At 40.4% G+C, this 21,334-nt stretch overlaps 1 protein-coding gene across 1 annotated transcript; it reads right to left on the minus strand.

The window, feature by feature from the left end:
- Positions 1-1,484: 1,484 nt before the first annotated feature.
- Positions 1,485-17,402, minus strand: LOC124272547 (muscarinic acetylcholine receptor M2-like). Its single transcript, XM_046707757.1, has 5 exons — positions 17,372-17,402; positions 16,743-16,804; positions 15,481-15,944; positions 1,918-2,219; positions 1,485-1,843 (listed from the first exon to the last, which is right to left on the minus strand). The coding sequence occupies exons 1-5, from the start codon at positions 17,400-17,402 to the stop codon at positions 1,485-1,487; spliced, it is 1,218 nt and encodes a 405-aa protein (XP_046563713.1).
- Between the last annotated feature and the right edge of the window lie 3,932 nt (positions 17,403-21,334).

A 21,334-nucleotide genomic window follows, 5' to 3' on the forward strand; every position in this document is an offset into this window, starting at 1 on the left:
ACGACGTAAAAACCCAATTTCACCTCACCTCACCTCACATCATTGCACAGAACGTGATGAATAGGGCTAATGTTTTACAGAAATATAGCATAGGACACAGAGGCTATGTACTGTATAGGGCATATAGATTAGATACTTCATGCTGTACTGACACAGTAGCCTACCTCACCACATAGTATGTGATATATGATATATAACATGTGAATGATATACATAGGGCATGGGTCCTGTCTGGGTTCATATAGAAACAGTTGATATACTTCATACTGCACAGTTACACAAGACATATATGTATGATAATATACCATACAAGAGACATAGGTGAAACGTTGTAAGCGGCAATCTGGTTGTTCGGGACACTTATAATACATTAACCGAGAAAACTGGGCAGAGCACCATTTGTCGTATCTGTTTAAGATGGCTAAGGGTGTATTTGATGTAAAGGCTCAAACAGAAAAGTTACAAAAGCTATGTAACATAACGGAGGTTACAAGGAAGATGGGCTCCAACAGACCAGAGCCTCCTTTCACAAAGCACTAAGGTGAACGTAAGTCACTAAGGTAACCTTAGTGCAATGTTAAAGAATGGGAGTAAAGGTTAACCTTAGTAAGGGTTGCTTCGTGAAAGGAGCTCCTGAACAACTTCCTGAGCATGCTCTGGGTGATTCCTTTGATGGTAGTCCTTGGTACTAGAACTGATCATTTGCAAATGTCCAAAGAGTTGGTTTAGACTCAATGTACTAAAAATCAGATCTCAGTTCAAAGAGGTTGACCTTTCATTCCACCAATCAGATTGCACGTTACCACGTCCAGATCTGAGTATTGTCCATGGGAATAGTATTCATCGAAAAGGTTAATACGGAGTATTACGATTGACAGATAAGGGCTGTCTGTCTGATTCCTCCAAGAACGCCGTATGCAGCTTCAATGGGATGAACATTTGAACAAGAGAATAGACTTTACATAGAGGGTGGGAATGTCATTCAATCACGACCTTCCGTTAGACATTCTAGCAAGTTATTTTGTTCAGTCTTTCAAATTTTGAATCGAGAATATCATGGAAATAGTTTTCAAAGCGAAGTCTGGTACGAAGTTGCTAGTTTGAAATTAGTGCCGTATGGATAGTGAAAGCTGCTTTCTGATAGGTTGATGTCGACTTTGTGTCAGCAATGTCATTGCTCGAGTTCTCCAAAGGTCATCTGACATGACCTGTTATGGGATGTCCTCAGATCTCTGTTGATTGCAAGCGAGAACTATTATCTGCTTTTAATGAGACTGGTCTTCGTTTAGCTGCATCCAGGATCTTTGAATGAGATCGGTTCAGACTGTGAAGAGCGACATGGCTCCTACAGATTTTAATCTGTATTCGGCTACTTTCAACCAACACAGTTGGCTTTCCCTAGCAACTGGCGGGTGTTTCCAGTGCCAGTGTAAGTAATTAAGTTCTATAGGTTTAAGATACTTACCAAAGAAAAACATTACAGATCATTTACAAGTAAGTATTTTCTTAAATGCTCGACGAAAATCGGGACTACTAAAATTGTACAGGAAAGGGTTTATGGTCGAGTTGAGATACGTCATCCAAAATGTTATGGTGTATATGATCTCTGGAACTACTTTCGGGTCATAGGCGCTGATGTCAAACACGACGTGGAAAGGCACCCAGCATATCATGTAGCCCACTATAATATAGGTCAGTGTAACAAACACTTTACGTTCTCGCTTGTCCGTCGAACTGTGGTCTGACTTCTTAGAAGGGACCTGTTTGGGTGGATGGAGTGAAGTAGATGGCTGAGCAGAGGTCGCTGTTTCAACTGCTGGGATTGGGTTGTCGCAGTCATGAGCTAGTGTAACAACGCAATTGGTCGACACGGAACTTGAGTTTTCCTGGCTGTCGTTATTTACTTTGGGAGCTTGCAGCTTTGCTGGATTGAGCAGAATGGGTGTTCTGGAGTTGGCGTGTCTTCGAGGACGGATGGTTTAGGTTTGGAGGAGGTGATTCCCTTCGAAATTGGTCCAAGCTTGGCTCGTTTCTTCATGAACATGAACACTTTCAAGAAACAGAATATTTGTATGAAACAGGCACCATGGTGACCCACTGTTGCAATTACGATGACAAAGGCCCTGTTCTCAGATGGTTCCCACTTGCAGACCCCGGGTTCACTGTTGGCGATACGGTCTGTGATGCACGGAGGTAGCCACAGAATCAGCATAAAGAGCCTACAACGAGAAGAAATAATAGTGTGTGAATGTGCGTGAGTGAGTTTGATGACATATTTACGCTGATTATGACACAATGACGTGTCACAAGGGGGATAAAATGCAAACCTCCTGGACAGAGCCTCCGGAAATCTCCGTTGATAAAACCCTCACACCAAATTTGAAAACAAGCCGTTGGTTGTACACATACATATTTACAATTACAATTACAATCATTTTACAAACCTCCAATACGACAACGTCGCAAACGTACCACATCACGTCTTAACTGACAGTCAGTGAACATGTTTCTACTCGCTTTAAGAACTATTCCAGCAGTATCACGGCCGAAGACACTAGAAATGGGCTTCACACATTGTACCCATGTGGGGAATCGAACCCCGAATCTTCGGCGTGATGAGCGGGTGCTTTGACCACTAGGCTACCGCAACGCCCCTCATGATTGATAACCCAAGAAGTCATGACCTTCTCTTGGTTGGTTGAATTTCATGAGTTTTATCCATTCCTACCACATGGGTACAATGTGTGAAGCCCATTTCTGGTGTTTCCCGTCGTGATATTGCTGGAATAATGCTAAAAGCGGCGTAAAACCATACTCACTCACTCACTCACTCACTCAAAGATCCCATATCACTCTGATTACATCGAGATGCTGTTCAATTTGCTATTTGGTATTAACATGAAGTTAGCCTAATCTCAATTTCCACATCCGACTCATTTTTCATGTCAAATTTATCCTTTTAAAGTATAATAATTTCGACAAAGTATTTTTGTCGTTTTTATATTCATGTATTAGTATCTAAGATCTCAAAATCTGCAACCACATCATCTAATATCTAAATTATATATCAGAGTAATTTTATACGAATTTGTTTTGTTGTCTTATTGCGCTTTGTGGACTTATCATTACAAGTACAGCCATACATGTATTAAATATAATCATCAGATGTGAGTGAGTGAGTGAGTTTAGTTTTACGCCGCACTCAGCAATATTCCAGCTATATGACGGCGGTCTGTAAATAATCGAGTCTGGACCAGACAATCAAGTGATCAACAGCATGAGCATCGATATACGCAATTGGGATACGATGACATGTGTCAACCAAATCAGCGAGCCTGACCACCCAATCCCGTTAGTCGCCCCTTACGACAAGCACGGGTTACTGAAGATCAATTCTAACCCGGATCTTCACGGGTCTCATCAGATGTCTTCTCGTCATGCGTTTTGGAACTTTATATTTAGTCATACAATTCTGTATTAAACAAAGATCCAACGAAACAAGAAGTCTGGTATCATCACTGATTTTTCAGTGGTCTATTCACATGATTTTATGATATTCTGCCCCTCTACACCATATGGAATCTGTTTCTGAGGATTGTCAAAACTAATTATTATTTTGCTCTGACGTATGTATACATCCTATGATTATGGACAATGTATTCTCGCGTGTCTATAGATATAATCATATCGATTTCCTCCCTCCCAACTGAGAAATAACAGTAATTATTGGAAGAGCTAATGTTGCCACAAGATGAGGCTATTAATTCCCTTTCTGTTGACAGAGCAGCTGGGTGCAGTTGATTGAGGTATTGAAATATCGGCGCTGTATATACACATACATGACACTCCCCCTGTTATATGACATTTAGACAGCGCTATGTAAAGATGTTTATTGACAGATGTGTACGTTGCTTTGTGTCTTGTCAACAAAGAGAGTGTGATATCTGTCTTTACAAAATTGTTAGACAGTTTTCATCTGATAATGTAGAGATTATTATTGTGCTTACGTGTAAATATAATAATTTAGGAATCAAAACTTACGCGAGACGTTGGAAACAAATGGGAGTAGTCATCTATTGATCACATAATATCATTATTAAAATAAGTCATATCTAAGACGCAATTTACACACTGGAGTAGCATTCGAAACCGTCAAGATGTATGAATACATTTTGTAAACTGAAATATAATTCGTCATTTCGCACTAAATGACATGTAAAGATGTCTATCGATGTTTCCGCGACAGTTTGGGAAATCCTTTATTAAATAGATTGGTGTTTGTTAAAGGTTTGATGAGAAAGAAGGCCTCTCGTTGATGTGCTATTAATCTCCTATTTGGCATATTTATCAAGACTTAGTCATGAAAGTGTTACCTGACGTATCGGTTTGGCTTATAGCATTAATAGACCTGTGAAGATACGCATTAGAACTGGTCTTCAGCAACCCATGTTTTTCGTAGGAGGCGACTAACGGGATCGGGTGGTCAGGTTCGCTGACTTTGTTGATACATGTAGCTATATTGCGTAATGCTGTTGGTCACTGGATTGTCTGGTCCATACTCGGTTATTTGCAGATCACCGACATACAGCTGGTATATTAAACAGCAAACAAACACTAGATGAGTGATAGTGGTCACTTAAGAACAGATTTGGAGTCAGGACACAAGTATGTACTTATTAATAGTCTACGTGTACAACATATGTACAATTTGGGATGTCAGAACTCTCAAGGTTTACTCATAGTTTCTTTGTTCCACTGGCAGGAATCTTTTCTTCGTACACAAGGATGGGTCGAACACAACTGTTACACCGTGGGCATGCAGTCAATAAGATAACTGGTTCATATGCAAGCATATCCCAACAGCGTGCTGGGATCAATAACGATGAATCTCTGTTTATATTCATGTTGAGTGACTCCTGGAATTTCCCATGAAAAGGATAAGTGATCTGTCATATCCCATTTGAAGGATAAAATGTCGTGAAATGGAAACGTCAACATACCTCTTTCAGACGCTTTTTTCAATCGGTTGGTTATGAATTGTTCAGCGTATATAGAATAATTTGTTACAGACAGGTTTACCGGTGTATTTCGTGATTTCCCATTGAACTGACCATGAGAGAGTGAGTTATGATTTCAAGTCAGCCATATTGTGACTATCGTTCTACATCGCCTACGTCTAAATGCAACCCTACTCATTCGACGACTTTTGTCCAACTGTCCAAAAAATACAGTTTTAGAAATGGCCAACATTTGCTCAACCTGGAATACGGAATAGAAATATATAAGTACTAGTATATATATTCATTTCGCTTTTCACAAACTGTCAATATTGAAAACTCTAAATGGATTTATTATTGTTATTATTTGTGTTTATTATAGGATATTTGTATATTTATTATTATTAATTACATACAATTACAAATGATTTTGTTGATGGCAATGTACTGCTGGACAGTACAACGATGGGAGTTAACCAGGTGAAGTCCTTCACCAAGTCTGCCCAGAGTAGGTCATTTGTGAAGAAGGTTTCTGAGAAGCCATTGCATCGTGTGTACATGCAATGTGCGGAACGGAATAGCAATCCCAACGACTCCTTTGCCTGGATGAAATCGGCAGGTCTTAAATGTGAAACTGGGGGCTTTCGTTTTGCTGCTCAGGGCCAGTCACTTCCCACTCGCAATCGCCAAAATGTCATTCTTAAAGAAAATATCAGTATGAAATGTTGATTGTGCAATGAATTCACAGAGACTGTCCAACACCTTGTCAGTGGATGCCCTTCCTTGGCACAAACATCATATCTTTAAAAAAATGATAGCATGGCTCGCTGCTTTTACTACCGTCACCGCCATGCCTGTGGCTTTGACTCCGAGGTCCATCCATGGTACGACCCTGAACATGTCCAGGGCGTCATGGAAAATGACAGCTTTAAACTTCTGTGGAAGAAGCCCATATACAGCCTGAGAAGAATTCCAGCCAACAAACCTGATCTTGTCCTCTTTGATAAAAACAATGAATCTATTTATATCATTGAATGTTCTGTCCCTTTTGACAGCAATGTGATTGGCAAGATTCAGGAAAAGCATGATAAATATGCGGACCTCGCCTTTGAAATGTCTCGCCTGCATCCCAAGTACACTGTCGTCAGGCTCCCCATTGTTCTCGGTGCCCTTGGTTTGGTACCTCCTGATCTCTTGGCGCAGATCAGGAGAATGCCCGGGTTCTCCATCGGGAGCACAGCCCTTCTGACACTCAGAGTAATGCAGAAGGCTGCAGTGTTGGGGAGCCTTCATATTCTCCGGAAAGTTCTTGGTGGGTTCGAGTAGGCAGCGTTTCCTGGGAGAAGTCCCATTCGCTGTCTGGGCTGCGTGTAGAGGGGGCAAGGGCCCTGAGCTGATGATGAGCCTTACCAGCCTGACGGTCAAGATCACCCGAACCCTCGCTGCTGCATTTTCATCTTTATCTGTAAAATTTTTTTTATAATAACTGCATTTAAACATACTTGATAAAATGCTGAACTAAATGCTTTTCGAAAAAAAACAATTGTGGCCAGGTAACAGCCAACAGATTACGTACTGGAATTACGGTATCTGTTTAAGGTTGTACATTCAGAAGTATTTCGATGCTGATTCTCGCTGTCACCGTCAATGTCACCGTGTTGGCAAACACAACATCAATCACATTTCATTACTGACTGACTGAGTTTAGTTTTACGCCGCTTTTAGCAATATTCCAGCAATATCACGGCGGGGGACACCAGAAATGGGCTTAACACATTGTGCCCATGTGGGGAATCGAACCCGGGTCGTCGGCGTGACGAGCCAACGCTTTAACCACTAGGCTACCCCACCGCCCCCCATTTCATTACTGGAATAACCCTAATTACAGATCGTTAACAGCATGGAGACACAATCATGTCGATATTCATGCGCTAATGGAATTGCACCGCTTGTTTTGTTAGAGTTTTTAAAACGAAATTCAGTATGTAATTATTCAATAAAAATATTTGTCTAACCTGGTATAAAATACACACCCGTTCTCAATTTCCTTTGGTTATCCGATAGAAAGCCAATATCGTTTCCTAAAATATATTTACAGAAAACTCAAATTGCATTTTCCCCTATTGCATAATGTGGGAGAGAGGTTTTAGTGGGAAATTTACAAATACATGACATTAACCCTAACGAGGAAATATAAGTCGATAGTCCCTGACACTATCTGGCTTATCGCTGTTCTATAAATATACTTTCACCGTTGAGGTGTAAGTGCGCACAGTGACCTGTCACTAAAGACAGTAGAGTAGCCTAGTGGTTAAACCACATAGGTATAATTATAATGTCTTAAACCCATTTCCGGTGCTTATAGGTCCAGGTTGTTAATAATACTACATCGCGGGCACTGCGTCTGTTTGACGCCGCTAGATATATAACGGAGTTTGTCAATAGTCGTATACTCGAAAAGATTCAAAGAAATAATATTTAGAGCTTTCGGTATTTGTAGATCTTAACGATGCTCAAAATATGTTTAACATTTAATCCCAGGAACCAACATAACCTTACCTGGCTTAATATTGGAGAAAGACACAAAACGGCCGGATCTTCAAGGATTTATTGCTTCCTCCACCCCCACCCCCTGTCAGTGATACCCACTCGCGCGCCGTTCACAGCTGAACGTCAAAGAAAATGCACATATTCACACCAACATGGATCCTGTGCATGTTATTATTTTGCTGTTTAAAGGTCACATCCACTGCTGACTATAGGAACAATGACTGAATGGCATGTTATGAAGTAAGATAGCATGTTCGTATCAAGCCCGAAACAAACTAATTATTATAATGGTGTTCTGACGGCAGTTTGGAAAGCGTCAGCAGATTCTATTTCTTTTAGGGCGAGTGGTAGAATGTTCCAGAGATAGGGGGCTGCAGCAGAGAACGCTCTTGATCCCATGGCTGTTTTGACGTGAGGCTGTGAAAGCAGTAGGGAGGTTGACGAGCGGAGCAATCGGCTTGGAACATGGAGATGAACGAGGCTTTTAAGATATTGAGAAAACATGTTTTCATAGATGCAGCTGTGTGTAAGAAGAAGTTTGTATTGAATTCTGCTTGATACAGGAAGCCAGTGAAGAGCTTAGAGGATAGGTGTCACAGTTTGGTAGCGTGGTGCACGGGCAACAACACGGGCGGCTGAATTCTGAATCCGTTGGAGTTGTGAAAGGAGCTGTTGAGGAATGTTGTAATAGAGGGAGTTGCAGTAATCAAGTTCAGAGAGAACAAGGCTGGTCGTTAGAAGCTGGGCAGTGTTGAAGTTTAAGAGGGTTCGGATCTTGCTAATATTGATGATACGGTAGAAGCATCCTTTGCTGAGTGATTTGATTTGATTTTCTAATGACATTGTAGATTGAAAGATGACACCAAGAATGTTTGCAGAGTCGGACTGCGTGATAACATCTTGTCCAATTTCAAGAGATAAACTGTCAGGCACTTTGGAAAGTTGATGCCTGGATCCGATGGTCAAGAACTCAGTCTTGGTGTCATTCAATTTCAGAAAGTTCAATGTCATCCAGTCTCTAATTTCAGCAATACATTGTTGTATCTTCAGTGCACAATCTTCAGCAAGGTTAGGCTCCGCTGACAGATATAACTGATTGTCATCAGCATAGAGATGAAATTTCAGTGAGTGCTTTCAGACAATGTCACCAATGGGAAGAATGTACAGACTATACAGTAGAGGTCCGAGGACAGATCCTTGGCGAACGCCATAGTGTAGTGGTGATGCAGTGGAGAGTACAGATTCTACTTTGACGGACTGAAACCTACCAGATAGGTAAGAACGTATCCAGTCAAGGACAATTCCATCAATACCGACTCTGACCTTCAGACGCTGCTGAAGAATTTGGTGATCAACAGTATCAAAAGCACTGGAGAGATCCAAAAGAACAAGGAGAGTCACTTGACGCTGGTCCATGGCAGTCATGATGTCATTGTGTACTTGGACTAGAGCAGTCTCTGTACTGTGCTTTGACCTGTACGCAGATTGGTAGGGCTCCATCAAGTCATATTGCTGAATGTGTTCCACAATTCTGTTTGCAGCTATCTTCTCGAGACATTTAGACAGAAAGGACAAATTTGACACTGGCCTGTAGTTTCTGAAATTGTCTGCATCAAGGGTTGGTTTCTTCAACAGTGGTGTGATCACAGCCTGCTTATAGACACTTGGTACTTCACCACAACTGAGAGAAGAGTTGAAAATGTCCAATACAGCTGGTAGTAGATGAGAAAACGTGGATTTTGTGAGCCAGGTGGGCAGAACATCAAGATATGATGTTTTCACTTTTGCTGCAGAAACGACCAGCTTCAAATCAGGACTTGTAAGAGTTCTAAATGTGGTGGGTGTTTGTCCGGTGAAAGGAACTTCAACAAAGACCATGGTGCACAGTTCCTGTCTACTTTGCAAATCACTGCGAATGTCTTCAATCTTACACAAAACGTCACAAACTCCTCTGCTAAGTTCTTCAGATCACTGTGTTCAGGAAGACAACAGTTAAAATTTCGCTTGAGAAGGTTACTGAGGAGAAGGTTAGTTGCCGCGGATTGTTTTTACTCTCCTTAATGTTTTTCGAGATGAATGCCTGCTTTGACGAACGTAATTCACTGTTCACCATATTGCGAGCATTACAATACATTTGACGATGAATTTCTAGGTGTGTTTTTCGCAAAATCTTTTCAGCGGCACGGCGCTTCGTTTTCAAGTCGCGGACATTGTCATTATACCATCCTGTATTGGGGCGTATAACAACTACTCTGGATTTCAGAGGTGCATGACTGTCAAGAATCTGCTCAAGTGTTTCATCAAACTTGAAGGACTTTGTCATTCAAATCTGTTGCATCAGAAACTCGGTCAAACACTTCCGAGGTGTCAATATCGAATGCAAACTCATCGATGTTAATGTTTCGAGTCTTTCGATATGAGAGTACCTAGCGTGGTGGCATTGGCCTACTCAGATAAAAAATACATTAAATAACAAAGTGATCAGAAATATTCTCATCAGCAAGTGTCTCACTCTTCACTAATCAACAGTCTTCTTTGGTGAGAACCAAGTCCAAGATGTGACCTGATTTATGGGTGACAGCGTGTTGTTTGAGAGTAAAACTGTTCAAGAGATCACAGAACAATTTTGATTTGGAATCTGAAAGTGAATCAACGTGGATATTGAAATCACCCAGAATTACAAGCTTTCCTGGTTCCATGACAATCCGCTCCAGTAAATCCGAGAATTCAGTTAGAAAGTCTTTGATTGTAAGCTTGTTTTTCTTTGATGTTGGGGGTCTATACCAGCTATATGGCGGCTTTCTGTAAATAATCGAGTCTGGACCAGACAACCCAGTGATTAACAGCATGAGCATCGATCTGCGCAATTGGGAATCGATGACATGTGTCAACCAAGTCAGCCTGATCACCCAATCCCGTTAGTTGCCTCTTGCGACAAGCATGGGTTACTGGAGATCAATATTCTAACCCGGACCTTCACGGGTATGTACATGAAAGAACAACAAAAGTAATAAGACAACAAAGATGCAGGCTAAACAATGGACGTCAACAGTTAACTGACGTTGATGTGTGATTGGCAAAGGACAAATGGAAGCCGGCACTTAAGAGTGAATTAGCGCTGATGAAGGACTGACAGACTGAGTTTGGTTTTACGCCGCTTTTAGCAATATTCAAGCAACATTACGGCGGGGGACACCAGAAATGGGCTTCACACATTGTGCCAATGTGGGGATTCGAACCCGGGTCTTCGGCGTGACGAGCCAACGCTTTAACCATTGGGCTACCCCACCGCCCCCGCTGATGAAGGAGTAAGCATATGGTCCGAAACCTTGTCTCCCTCATAATAAAGAAGTTGGCATCCATGAAAACTCTCTTCCTTATTGGTATGATTTCTTTTATCTAAGAAATTAATAAAATATCCATAGCTGTTCTGTATATGATATGTTCAAGAAGCCATATTTCAGAAATTAGGATCGGAAATTACGGCAAAAAACATCTGCCTTGAAATAAATGTCAAAAAATGTTTCAAATAACGAGAATGTACGATTAAGAAATAAATCAATGCTACCAATACAGCACCGTTAGGCTTCCGTAACATGGCTGTATATAACGCAATGGCGATTTTCATGACGGGATCACATTTCGAACTCAGATATCATGAGCAATCTCTGAGTAGTCCACTGAGTGCCCTAATGCTTCATTTATCATATCCTATATTAAGAAACTTCAACTGACAATTAGTAATCCAACAGCTTCCTTTGTCGGATAGCCGACAGACAAGTGACTGATGTTCCAGCGTCACTTCATGCCATTACCAGCAGGAGATGGTGGGTTGGAAATACGTTACAGTGACCACAGTGGACACCATTAGTTGTTGGTGTTTCCTTGGTACTTAGTGCACCTGAGTGGACGTGGTCAATATTGACTTGTGCACGTCATCGTAATGTTAGATTTGTGGTAGATGGATAATAAGATCACGGTTTGATGGTAATGGGATGTCTAAGGAATTGAGTCTGAATCCCAACAGGACGTCCACTGAAACGTTGTCGCTTCCTCCACATTAAGCATTGGAAACATTTGATAGCACTAACCACGAAAGACCTCTTGCAAGTACAAAGCTTGACGTATTGGAACTAACATGACGAGTGAGTGTGTGTGTTTACTTTTCAGCCGCTTTAAGCAACACTCCAGCAGTACCACGGAATAAGTAGGGTAGCCTAGTGGTTAAAGCGTTCGCTCGTCACGCCGAAGATCCGGGTTCGATTTCTCACGTGGGTACAAAGTGTGAAGCCCATTTTCTGGCGCCCCCCGCTGTGATACTTGCTAGAATATTAATATCAAAACCGTACTAACTCACTCACATTATCATCCTCCTTATCATATTCCCTGAATTAGAGCATGCTTGGTGTTCTTAACAGATGTATGACAGCGTGTGAATGTGTGAAACTACGTTCTAAGTTTCATTACAATTGCCTATCCATTTTAAATACCTTTCTTATTTAAGTAGTAACTTATATTGATTATAGAATACAGTACAACTTAATTATCCGACAGTCCCTGCCAATAAGCTAAGTGATTATCACATGTCTGAGTATAGGTATAAATACTATATGGTACACTTATGATGGCCGTAGCCAAATACAATTAAAACATTGTGAGATTAGATCTTTGTCATTTCGCACGACACTGTGAAGAAATTGGCTTAGCCATATTTAAACATTTTGTAAAATACAATTCTGAGTGTAATTATTTAAATAAATAACTTACGATTTGCACTTGCTGTTTGATAAGCAATGGGAATATACCTGTTTTCCCAGACACATGGATATGACTTTCGCTTTCTTTCGCACCCAACAATCACTTTAGAAACATTCCCTCAAATTCCAAAATCATAGCTCAGCACTCCCTAAACAGAAGAACGTTTTAATATATTAATTAGATCCCTTTAATTGTGTTTAATATTTGCAAAAAGTGTAACCCTCAGGTAAATAGAGTGACTCACGAAATTTAATGTGTGTTAAAGGGATTATATTTCTGATTAACGGGTAAAAATACTTTCTGAAAATAATAACTATTGATTTATCCCTTGATAACATTTAAACCCCACGTTAGTCAATATGCATGTAGAGAATCCAAACAATCTTGAAGGTCAGTTAGTGATGCATACCATGCCACCACGAATGAGTGTTAATACAGGAGAGTAGCCGGGACTGGTTCAGTAATTTTGTAGAGTGCGTGCTTACTGTTGGAAAGTGCGTGCATACTGTCGGAGAGTGCGTGTTTAGTGCGTACTTACTGTTGGAAAGTGCTTGATAATTGTCGGAGAATGCTTGCGGTTGCAGAGTGCGTGCTTAGTGCGTGATTACTTCGCAGAGTGCGTGCTTAGTGCGTGATTACTGTTGGAAAGTGCATGCTTAGTGCGTGATTACTGTTGGAAAGTGCATGCTTAGTGCATGATTACTGTTGGAAAGTGTGTGCTTAATGCGTGCTTACTGTCGGGGAATGCGTGCTTAGTGCATGCTTACTTTTCGATAGTGCGTGTTTACTGTTGGATAGTGCGTGATTACAGTCAGAAAATGCGTGCTTACTGTCGGGGAATGCGTGCTTAGTGTATGCTTACTGTTGGACAGTGCATGCTTACTGTCGGAGAGTGCATGCTTACTGTTGGAGAGTGTTTGCGTGTGAAATTCGTATCCGTTCTTTGCTAAATTCTTTTTCTGGAATTAGGTTCATGTCAATATTATCAATTCGTAATACAAGAGGTGAAAGCGTCATTACTAGGACTTTACCAACACTTTATCATATACATAATGTTCCGTTGATATTATGTGATCCGTCTGAACCGTCTTGGAGCGGTTGGGTAGCCCAGAGGATGAAGTGTTCGTACGTCTGGGTTTGATTCCCTACTGCCGTAATCTTTTTATTTTAATATTGAAAGTGTGTGTGGAATCGTTGATGATGGCGATTCTTCAACGTTATCGTTGTAAGAAAAGTATGAATAACTATCGATGAATGCTCCCCATAGCTCGCAGTTGCTGGCGTCACTTTCTCTACACGTGGATCACTTAGCTTATTGAAGGATTGCAGTAATCAATAATGTTATACCACTTTTGCTATTGATGTTCTTTAGCGGTCTATACACTGCACATGTCCTTTGTCGACAACACAATCACGTTTAGAATAGAAACAGGCAGCTTAACTGGTACAATAACTAAACAACATGTTTCTTAAGTTCTTTGGTGGGAAGGTCTGCATATATCTTTGATCACTGCTTCAAAACACGCAATAATTCCTTCGTAAAAGTGTGAGCCGAGCAATTTCAGAAACGTATTTCAGAAAAAAAAAATCAATAAATCCCTGCAAACAATGCATTTCCGCTTGGTAAATCCTGCGCACAAATTCATGTTTCCCTGGAGCTGTCTTGTATTTTTTTTTTGGGGGTCAAAACTCGATGACAACATTTAACAAGCGGCTGTCATATAGATGTGTTATTACTTAGTGTAGAGCTAAACAGTGAGCAGCTAAGTAAACCTGCAAGAATTGTAGATATTGATATGCAGAACATGAATGATCAACCAGTGTTGAATTATTGTCAAGCAAACTGAGATCGTAGTTTTATCACCAAATTAAATATCACCTCCAACTGATATTTACCTCCATCTTTCTAAATCTTAGTGATATAAATTGTTTCAATAGAAAACAATTTGTGTTTGTTTCCTTATCAAATATAGATTTATTACTACTGGGATCTGTATGTACGCTTATGTGGGTTTTTTCATATTTGCCTAAATTTCGATATTAAATGAGGAAGATGAATTTATGACCAGTGTTGAATTGATTTTATCCCAAGCTGATCTCAACTTCCATTATGCCACATGATAGTGATGTAAATTTGTTTCAATAGGAAACGATTCTTCAATTACATAATACCACACACGAACGGTATTTGTTTCCTTTTGAAACATAGATCTGTTGCCTCTGTATGTAGACAATGGACTTTTATATTTACCTAAATCTCCTTGCTGTTTTTTGCTTTTTTTAAGAAATGTGATCTATAATTGTGATTTTGCATTGAAACTGAAATTTATTAAAGATACATATTCTATCGCTTCCCGTGAAGATCTAAGTTGGAATTGGTTTTCAGCAACCAAAGCTGGTCGTAAGAGGCGACTAACGGGATCACATTGTCAGGCTCGCTGATTTGGTTGCCACATGTCATCGTATCCCAATTGTATTGATTGATGCTCATTCACTTTGATCACTGGATTTTCTGGCCCAGACTTATTTATTTACAGACCACCGATATATAGCTGGAATGTTGCTAACAACAAACAATCAATCATTTTATCGCGCATAGATGAAAGACATAGTGGTTCAAACATTTCAGTATCTACCCCAGAGATAACTGAAATATGCAAATGGCTCCACTCGCTGTCTGTACAGGAACAAATATTTCCTTTCAGCGATTCGACCGACCGTATACAAATGACACTATCAGCAGAAGAAACAAATAAACAGAAAGTTTGAACTATCTAAAAGTTAAAAGATTTGGTAGAATAACAAAATCGGTTTATGAAGTTACTGTTTAGATTGTAATATGTTGTCAGAGGTGTTGTATAACAATAGTGTATATAAAAGGTCTATTTCGGATGATAGTCAGTGTCGAATATCCGCTGAAAATGAGTGAGTGAGTGGGTGGGTGGGTTTTACGCCGTGTTTTAAGCAATATTCCAGCAATATCACGGCGGGAGACACCAGAAATGGGCTTCACACATTGTACGCATGTGGGGAATCGAAACCGGGTCTTTGGCATGACGAGCGAACGCTTTAACCACTAGGGTACCTCACCGCCCTGTTCGCGAAAGGTGAAAGTACGTCACTCTTTAAATTGTGATTGTGTTACATCGAATTTCATAATTTGACAAGTACTTACCAAATCAAACCGATGAGAACCATCGTTTTCCTCTTGTTGTGGTGATGGCGGTAGTGGATGCTCCACTGGACTGACCAGAAACGGTCAACCGAGATGACCACTAGCGTGAACACCGACGCAAACGTCATGCCGTAGTCGAAGAAGATCCACAATCCGCACATGAATTCGCCGAGAGGCCAATGCCCGAGGATGTTGTCCGTTGTATACAGGGACATTGCCGTCAGCGCCACAAGAACGTCGGTGATGGCCAAGTTGACGATGTAGTAGTTGAATACCGTTTGCAGGCGTTTGTCTTTGTAAACAGCCAGGAGGACCAGAAGGTTCCCAAGGACTGTAATAACCACAAGGATGTACAGGATGACCCCGAGGACAATCCTGATCACAGGAATAGGTTCCGATGTCAAGTCAACGTCTATGGACACGTTAGCAGAAGTGCTGCTCTCCATCGTGGACGACAGCAAACGCTGATACAATATAGAAGGTCAGTGTAAAAGAAAACCCTCCCTGTGTCCAGTAAACACCGTCTCTTCCTTGTCCGCTTCAGTACTGGTTGTCCTAGTACATTCTTTCTCACTAATATCTAAATTCAATACGAGTCGACGCGACTAATTATTCGTATCGCACATTATACCAGAACATGTCCTTTGAAATGCCTTACATTTCAGCTTCACACTGTGAGTCAATAGGTTCCATAGTAAGCAAACTGTGTAATTAGTAATCGAATCTTTTCATAGCTTCAGGCTGTACAGAGTAGCCCTTCATTAGTTAGGTCTAAACTTTTGGTCAACCCGGTCAGAGCGTGTCTGGGAACCATCAGTTTGCAATGATAGAACATACCGTGATCAACTCATCCTGTTATGGTCATTGTAAGTCTGTAAGACGCGCGTCAGCGCAAGCTATTGGATACCCTGGTAACACACGTCTCGTCTTCTAAAGGCGTGGGAGATACCAGTCTCTGGAATTAGAGTCAGGCTTATTTACTCGGTGTTTTCATTAACCTGGATCAGCTTATTGCTCTTCATCTTCATCTTCTTTACTTTGAAGCAGCTTTGTTCCACCAATCATATCGGGTCTGTTTACTTTTCTTCTGTATCCATAGTGATATGCCGCTGTGCTTATACTCATTTGAATCGTGTATGTGTTGAATAAAACCTAGAAGGAACCGTCGTCTCTCGGGAGTCCTGGATACTTGATACAATGACGATGGTTGTTTCAGAATGGAAATTACTTTGCTCACTCAAATCTAAATTTGTTTAGGTTATATTTTTAGATACATTATACGACAATGACAATGGTTGTTTCAGAATGGAAATTACTTTGCTCACTCAAATCTAAATTTGTTTGGGTTATATTTTTAGATACATTATACGATAATGTGCGACAACTTAAATGGTGTTTTTTATTAATTGAATGTACTAAGCACCACCATTTTATTCACGCACGCACTCACTCACTCACCCACCCATTCATTCACTCCCTCTTTGAAACACCCACACTGTAACTAATATTCACTCACCGAACCATGCACGTGCGCACTCACTCACTCAACAATTCTGCTCACTCACTCTCTCACCGCCAACTCATGCATGCGCGCACTCACTCACTCTCACTCCAACTCACGCAAGCACCCACGCACGCACTCACCGAACAATCTGCTCATTCACTCTCACTCTAACTCATGCACTCACTCACCGAAAATCTGCTCACTCACTCACCCACCCATTCATTCACTCACTTTCACTCCAACTCACGCACGCTCTCACCGAACAATCAGCTCACACACTCTCACACCAGTTCACGCACCCACTCACGCACCGCACAATCAGCTCACACTCTCTCACACCAACTCACGCACGCACTCACTCACCGAACAATCTGCTCACTCACTCACCCACGAATTCACACTCACTGAAACAGTCCATCCTCTGATTCATACGAACATTAATTCATCACGAACATTTATGACCGGACCTGTGATTTGTCCATATGAGTGAGTGAGTGAGTGAGTGAGTGAGTGGTGAGTGAGTGAGTGAGTGAGTGAGCCAGTGAGTGAGTGAGTGAGTGATGTTGCATCGACATGTTTCAGCACATAGCGACGAGACCAAGTTGACATATATACAAATCTAGGATTATGCAATGTTACATTCAAAAACAAGTTTCCATATACATCATTTCAAACTCAATATACTATCTATTTACAATTTAGAACACGGGCTCATGGGCAACTTAACAATATTATTTACAATCTACTGTACGGGCCATAAGCCCAAAATTTACAAACAAGCAGTAACTAATGTACATACATACATATTATGTATATTCATAGTTTATGGTACAGATCAATTTGTTTCAAGTGATTAATTATATAAGATTCACTGCTTGATAATGTGAATCCCTTGCAATTGCGATAGAGGTTATCAAGAGCCGCTTTAGCTGCAGCATCGGCTTTTGTGTTACCTGCTTTGCTTACATGACTTGATAACCAACAAAAGACGATGTCACATTATGTTATCAATGACTGTATCGATTAGATAACCATGCAATTTGTCAACCTCCACATATTTCATAAAGACAAACTATAGGGGGTCCAGATACAGCATCATAAATAAGTAATAACGGACATGATGACATCGACTGCAAATTTTAACAGATCAACATATTTAGTTTGCAATGTTTATTTGTGCCCTGTAATAACTCTAGCAATAAACTTAAAAAGCCCCCATATAATTTACGACAAGTATGCATTAAAACATTTTTTTAAATCATTCAAAGTCATATAATTAATTGATAATATAAATCATCTTGGTTTAAGGGACATGTATCAATTTGCCAAGGGTCTAGGATAAATCATTCCAACAACGAGGAGAGCTATACTAACAGCGTTATCAAGCAAACGGTGTTAGTAGCTACACCGAAACGTCGCTCATATTATATTAAAGAAGTTGTATATCCATAGAACTCTCCTCGTTGTTCATCACACCAAATTCTAAATGCCAGTCAAACAAGTTAAATCATTCTGGTATATGTCAGTGATTTGAACTCCGAACAGTGCAACCCTATTAATCCGGACGATATCCTTCCCAGTAAAATCGGTTGGATTAACACATTCTAGAATTAACGGCTATCGATTCATACATTGACGTAAACAAGGTGCGGGAAAGGATTTGCCTAACTGAGGTTTCAATCAAACTTATTTCAATATATATTTAACACTATTATTCAACAGGCACTGAGAAATGGCAACATTGCGTATATTTATACACGATGATACGAGGACAAAGTTGTGAACATTTTAAGCTAATACCAAAACCGTGTAAATTGCAAGACCTGACAAAGGGGGGCTATTCGCGGGATATGGAGGTCGGCGAGTTTTAACCAAACAGTGATCGAGCGAGTTTAGTTTAACGCCGCACTCAGCAATATTCCAGCTATATGGCGGCGGTCTGTAAATAATCGAGTCTGGACCAGACAGTCCAGTGATCAAAAGCATGAGCATCGATCTACACGATTGGGATACGATGACATGTCAACCCAGTCAGCGATCCTGACCACCCGATCCCGTTAGTCGCCTCTTACAAGCATGGCTTACTGAAGATCAATTCTAACCCGGACCTTCACGGGTCAGAAACATCGGGTATATCTTTACACGATAATACGTACGGGGACACAGTTTTGCACATATAAGCCAATATCAAAACCGTATATGCTGTAAACGTATTGACAGTAAGTTGTGAGAAATGACAAAGGAATGATTGGCTATTCGCGCTGTGGGTGTGGGTGTGGGGGCGAATCTTAACCAAAGAAAAGAAGAAATTGCTTGAAACGAATTAATTGACCTTCCACGGTAGTGAGTGAATTAATTGTGTTCATTTTTAGCAACATCATTAAGTTACACCCGAGCACACACTGACACTCTCAAAAGCACATTCCACTAATTAGGAGCGTATACTTATTACACTAATATAAATGGAGTTTGTTTGAAGCCATTGAGAGCCATTAGTCGTATCCGTGCACAATGTCATACAACAACCCCGTCTAATGTGTACAGTGTTCTATATTACAATGCCGCCCGGTAATTCCGCGCACCTAAGCACATCGATCGCAACACGGCAACTAACGTCTCTTAGTTTTGTGGTTTACGTGACTAATCATGCTGGTATTCATCATATTTACCTAGAAATATAAGTTTTATTGACTATACGATTCTAACGTTGCATTATGCCATACGGTTGACCTTACCGGCGTTCTGACGACATCGCTTGCTGTCCGGTAATTCTGCGCAACTGATGCGCATAACATCCAACTGGAGATCCGAAGTATGGAAGCGTATTAGGGTCAGATTATTTTCAAAAATCACTTCATCAATGTTAGGAAGAGTGTTTCATATTAAATCCAATTATGATTAATGAAGAAAAAGGTTTAAAAGTCTGAAGAATACGAATTTTCATAAAACTGCCAATTTATCTGTCAATTACTCTTATTTACTTACCTTTAGTGATTAAAAGCCAGCCCCTTGTAAAATGTCCCGATTTCAAGCGTAAATGTGGTAGCAGACAATGTTTACTTCGATACGGAAGTACGCTATTGCAGCTGCGCAAAATTACCGGACTCTCTTGTATACATGCCTGCCACCTCGGCAAACACAGGATCATATGTCACGTAGCTCACGAAAACATCATGTCCCAGACCTAATTAACCTCTAATTACCTGGCAAAGTTAAATTCTGATTGAGAAAGATAAATTATTGATTTTTTTGTGTGATTTCACTGGAGTATAAACATTCATAGTGTTGGCAAAACTCTCGGAACATGGATGTGGGAATATTTGAATAATATTGCCATGAGATAAGAAATGACTCTCATGCAGCCACCTTGCCCGTGTGTCATAGTAAATAACACGATCAACGTGGCGGTGAGATTTCCAAAGTTGTCAATATACCTGTGGAGATTTGTTGGTAGACATCGCGGATCAACTGGATGATCATTAGAGATAATAAAGATGTGTCGAGTATACACCAAAGTAAATTCTGACACTGATCTGGAATGACGGTGACTGCCCCTGTCTGTCTGGACATTCTGGGTGAGCATTTCTCAGTTTGATTCATTAAAACGAGTTCAAGTTTGGAGAGTCCTAACCCATTGTCCCTTGTATGGTGATCTACCTTCAGTTGTTATATTATAAACTCATTTTTATATTGTACCGTATATCTGTATAAACATGTTGTTAAAAATGGTCGGAGGAAAGAATACAAATTCGAACCAGTCTCTTTTACTAGGGATGACCGACTTTTATATAAAGAAAGGTTTACTCCCATGTGTTAGACATCCCAATTGCCAGACACTGGACTTGGGATTAATTAGGGCAACACCCATATATAACTGGGATTTACTGTTGTATAGGGGGTATCGAAGCCCGGATCCGCCATTTTGAATTATGAGGTAATCACACAAGTGTGTGACCTTTTTGCGACCTAATCGATTTTGAGTTTTGAACCATGAAGCCCCCTTTGAGATGAGTCACAGTATTATCCTCTATTTTGAAATATGACATTATCACACAGTTGTATGGTCAAATGTATACCTTGAGTTCATTCTAGGTGTGAGAAAATCAGGGCCCATGACTCTATCCCCCTGACTCAATATTAGTGGTCCATTCAGAAATTATGTTTTCAACTCGGTATTATTTATTTTATGAGTGGTATGAGTTTGCTGACTCGAGTGTTCACACAGCAAAATCTTTTATATCGACGTATAGCATTAATATGACGTTATGCATATGAGGGGAATTTAGATGCTATTTTATTAGGTCAAAAGCCGTGAAATATCAGAGCGCATTTTGTTAAAGGGTGAGATAT

Source organism: Haliotis rubra, unplaced genomic scaffold, assembly GCF_003918875.1.
Source record: "Haliotis rubra isolate DU_JTF1 unplaced genomic scaffold, ASM391887v1 Scf170, whole genome shotgun sequence".
NCBI lineage: Eukaryota > Metazoa > Mollusca > Gastropoda > Lepetellida > Haliotidae > Haliotis > Haliotis rubra.

What these genes read in the sequence shown, in the direction of transcription:
- LOC124272547 (XM_046707757.1), bottom strand. Translation starts at nt 17,402, where the DNA reads ATGGACTGTTTCAGTGAGTGTGAATTCGTGG. An exon ending in GTTCTCATCGGTTTGATTTG is followed by an intron (nt 2,220 to 15,480) that starts GTAAGTACTTGT and finishes TTCTCGTTGTAG; the next exon opens with GCTCTTTATGCTGATTCTGT. An exon ending in CTGCTCAATCCAGCAAAGCT is followed by an intron (nt 1,844 to 1,917) that starts GCAAGCTCCCAA and finishes TTGTTACACTAG; the next exon opens with CTCATGACTGCGACAACCCA.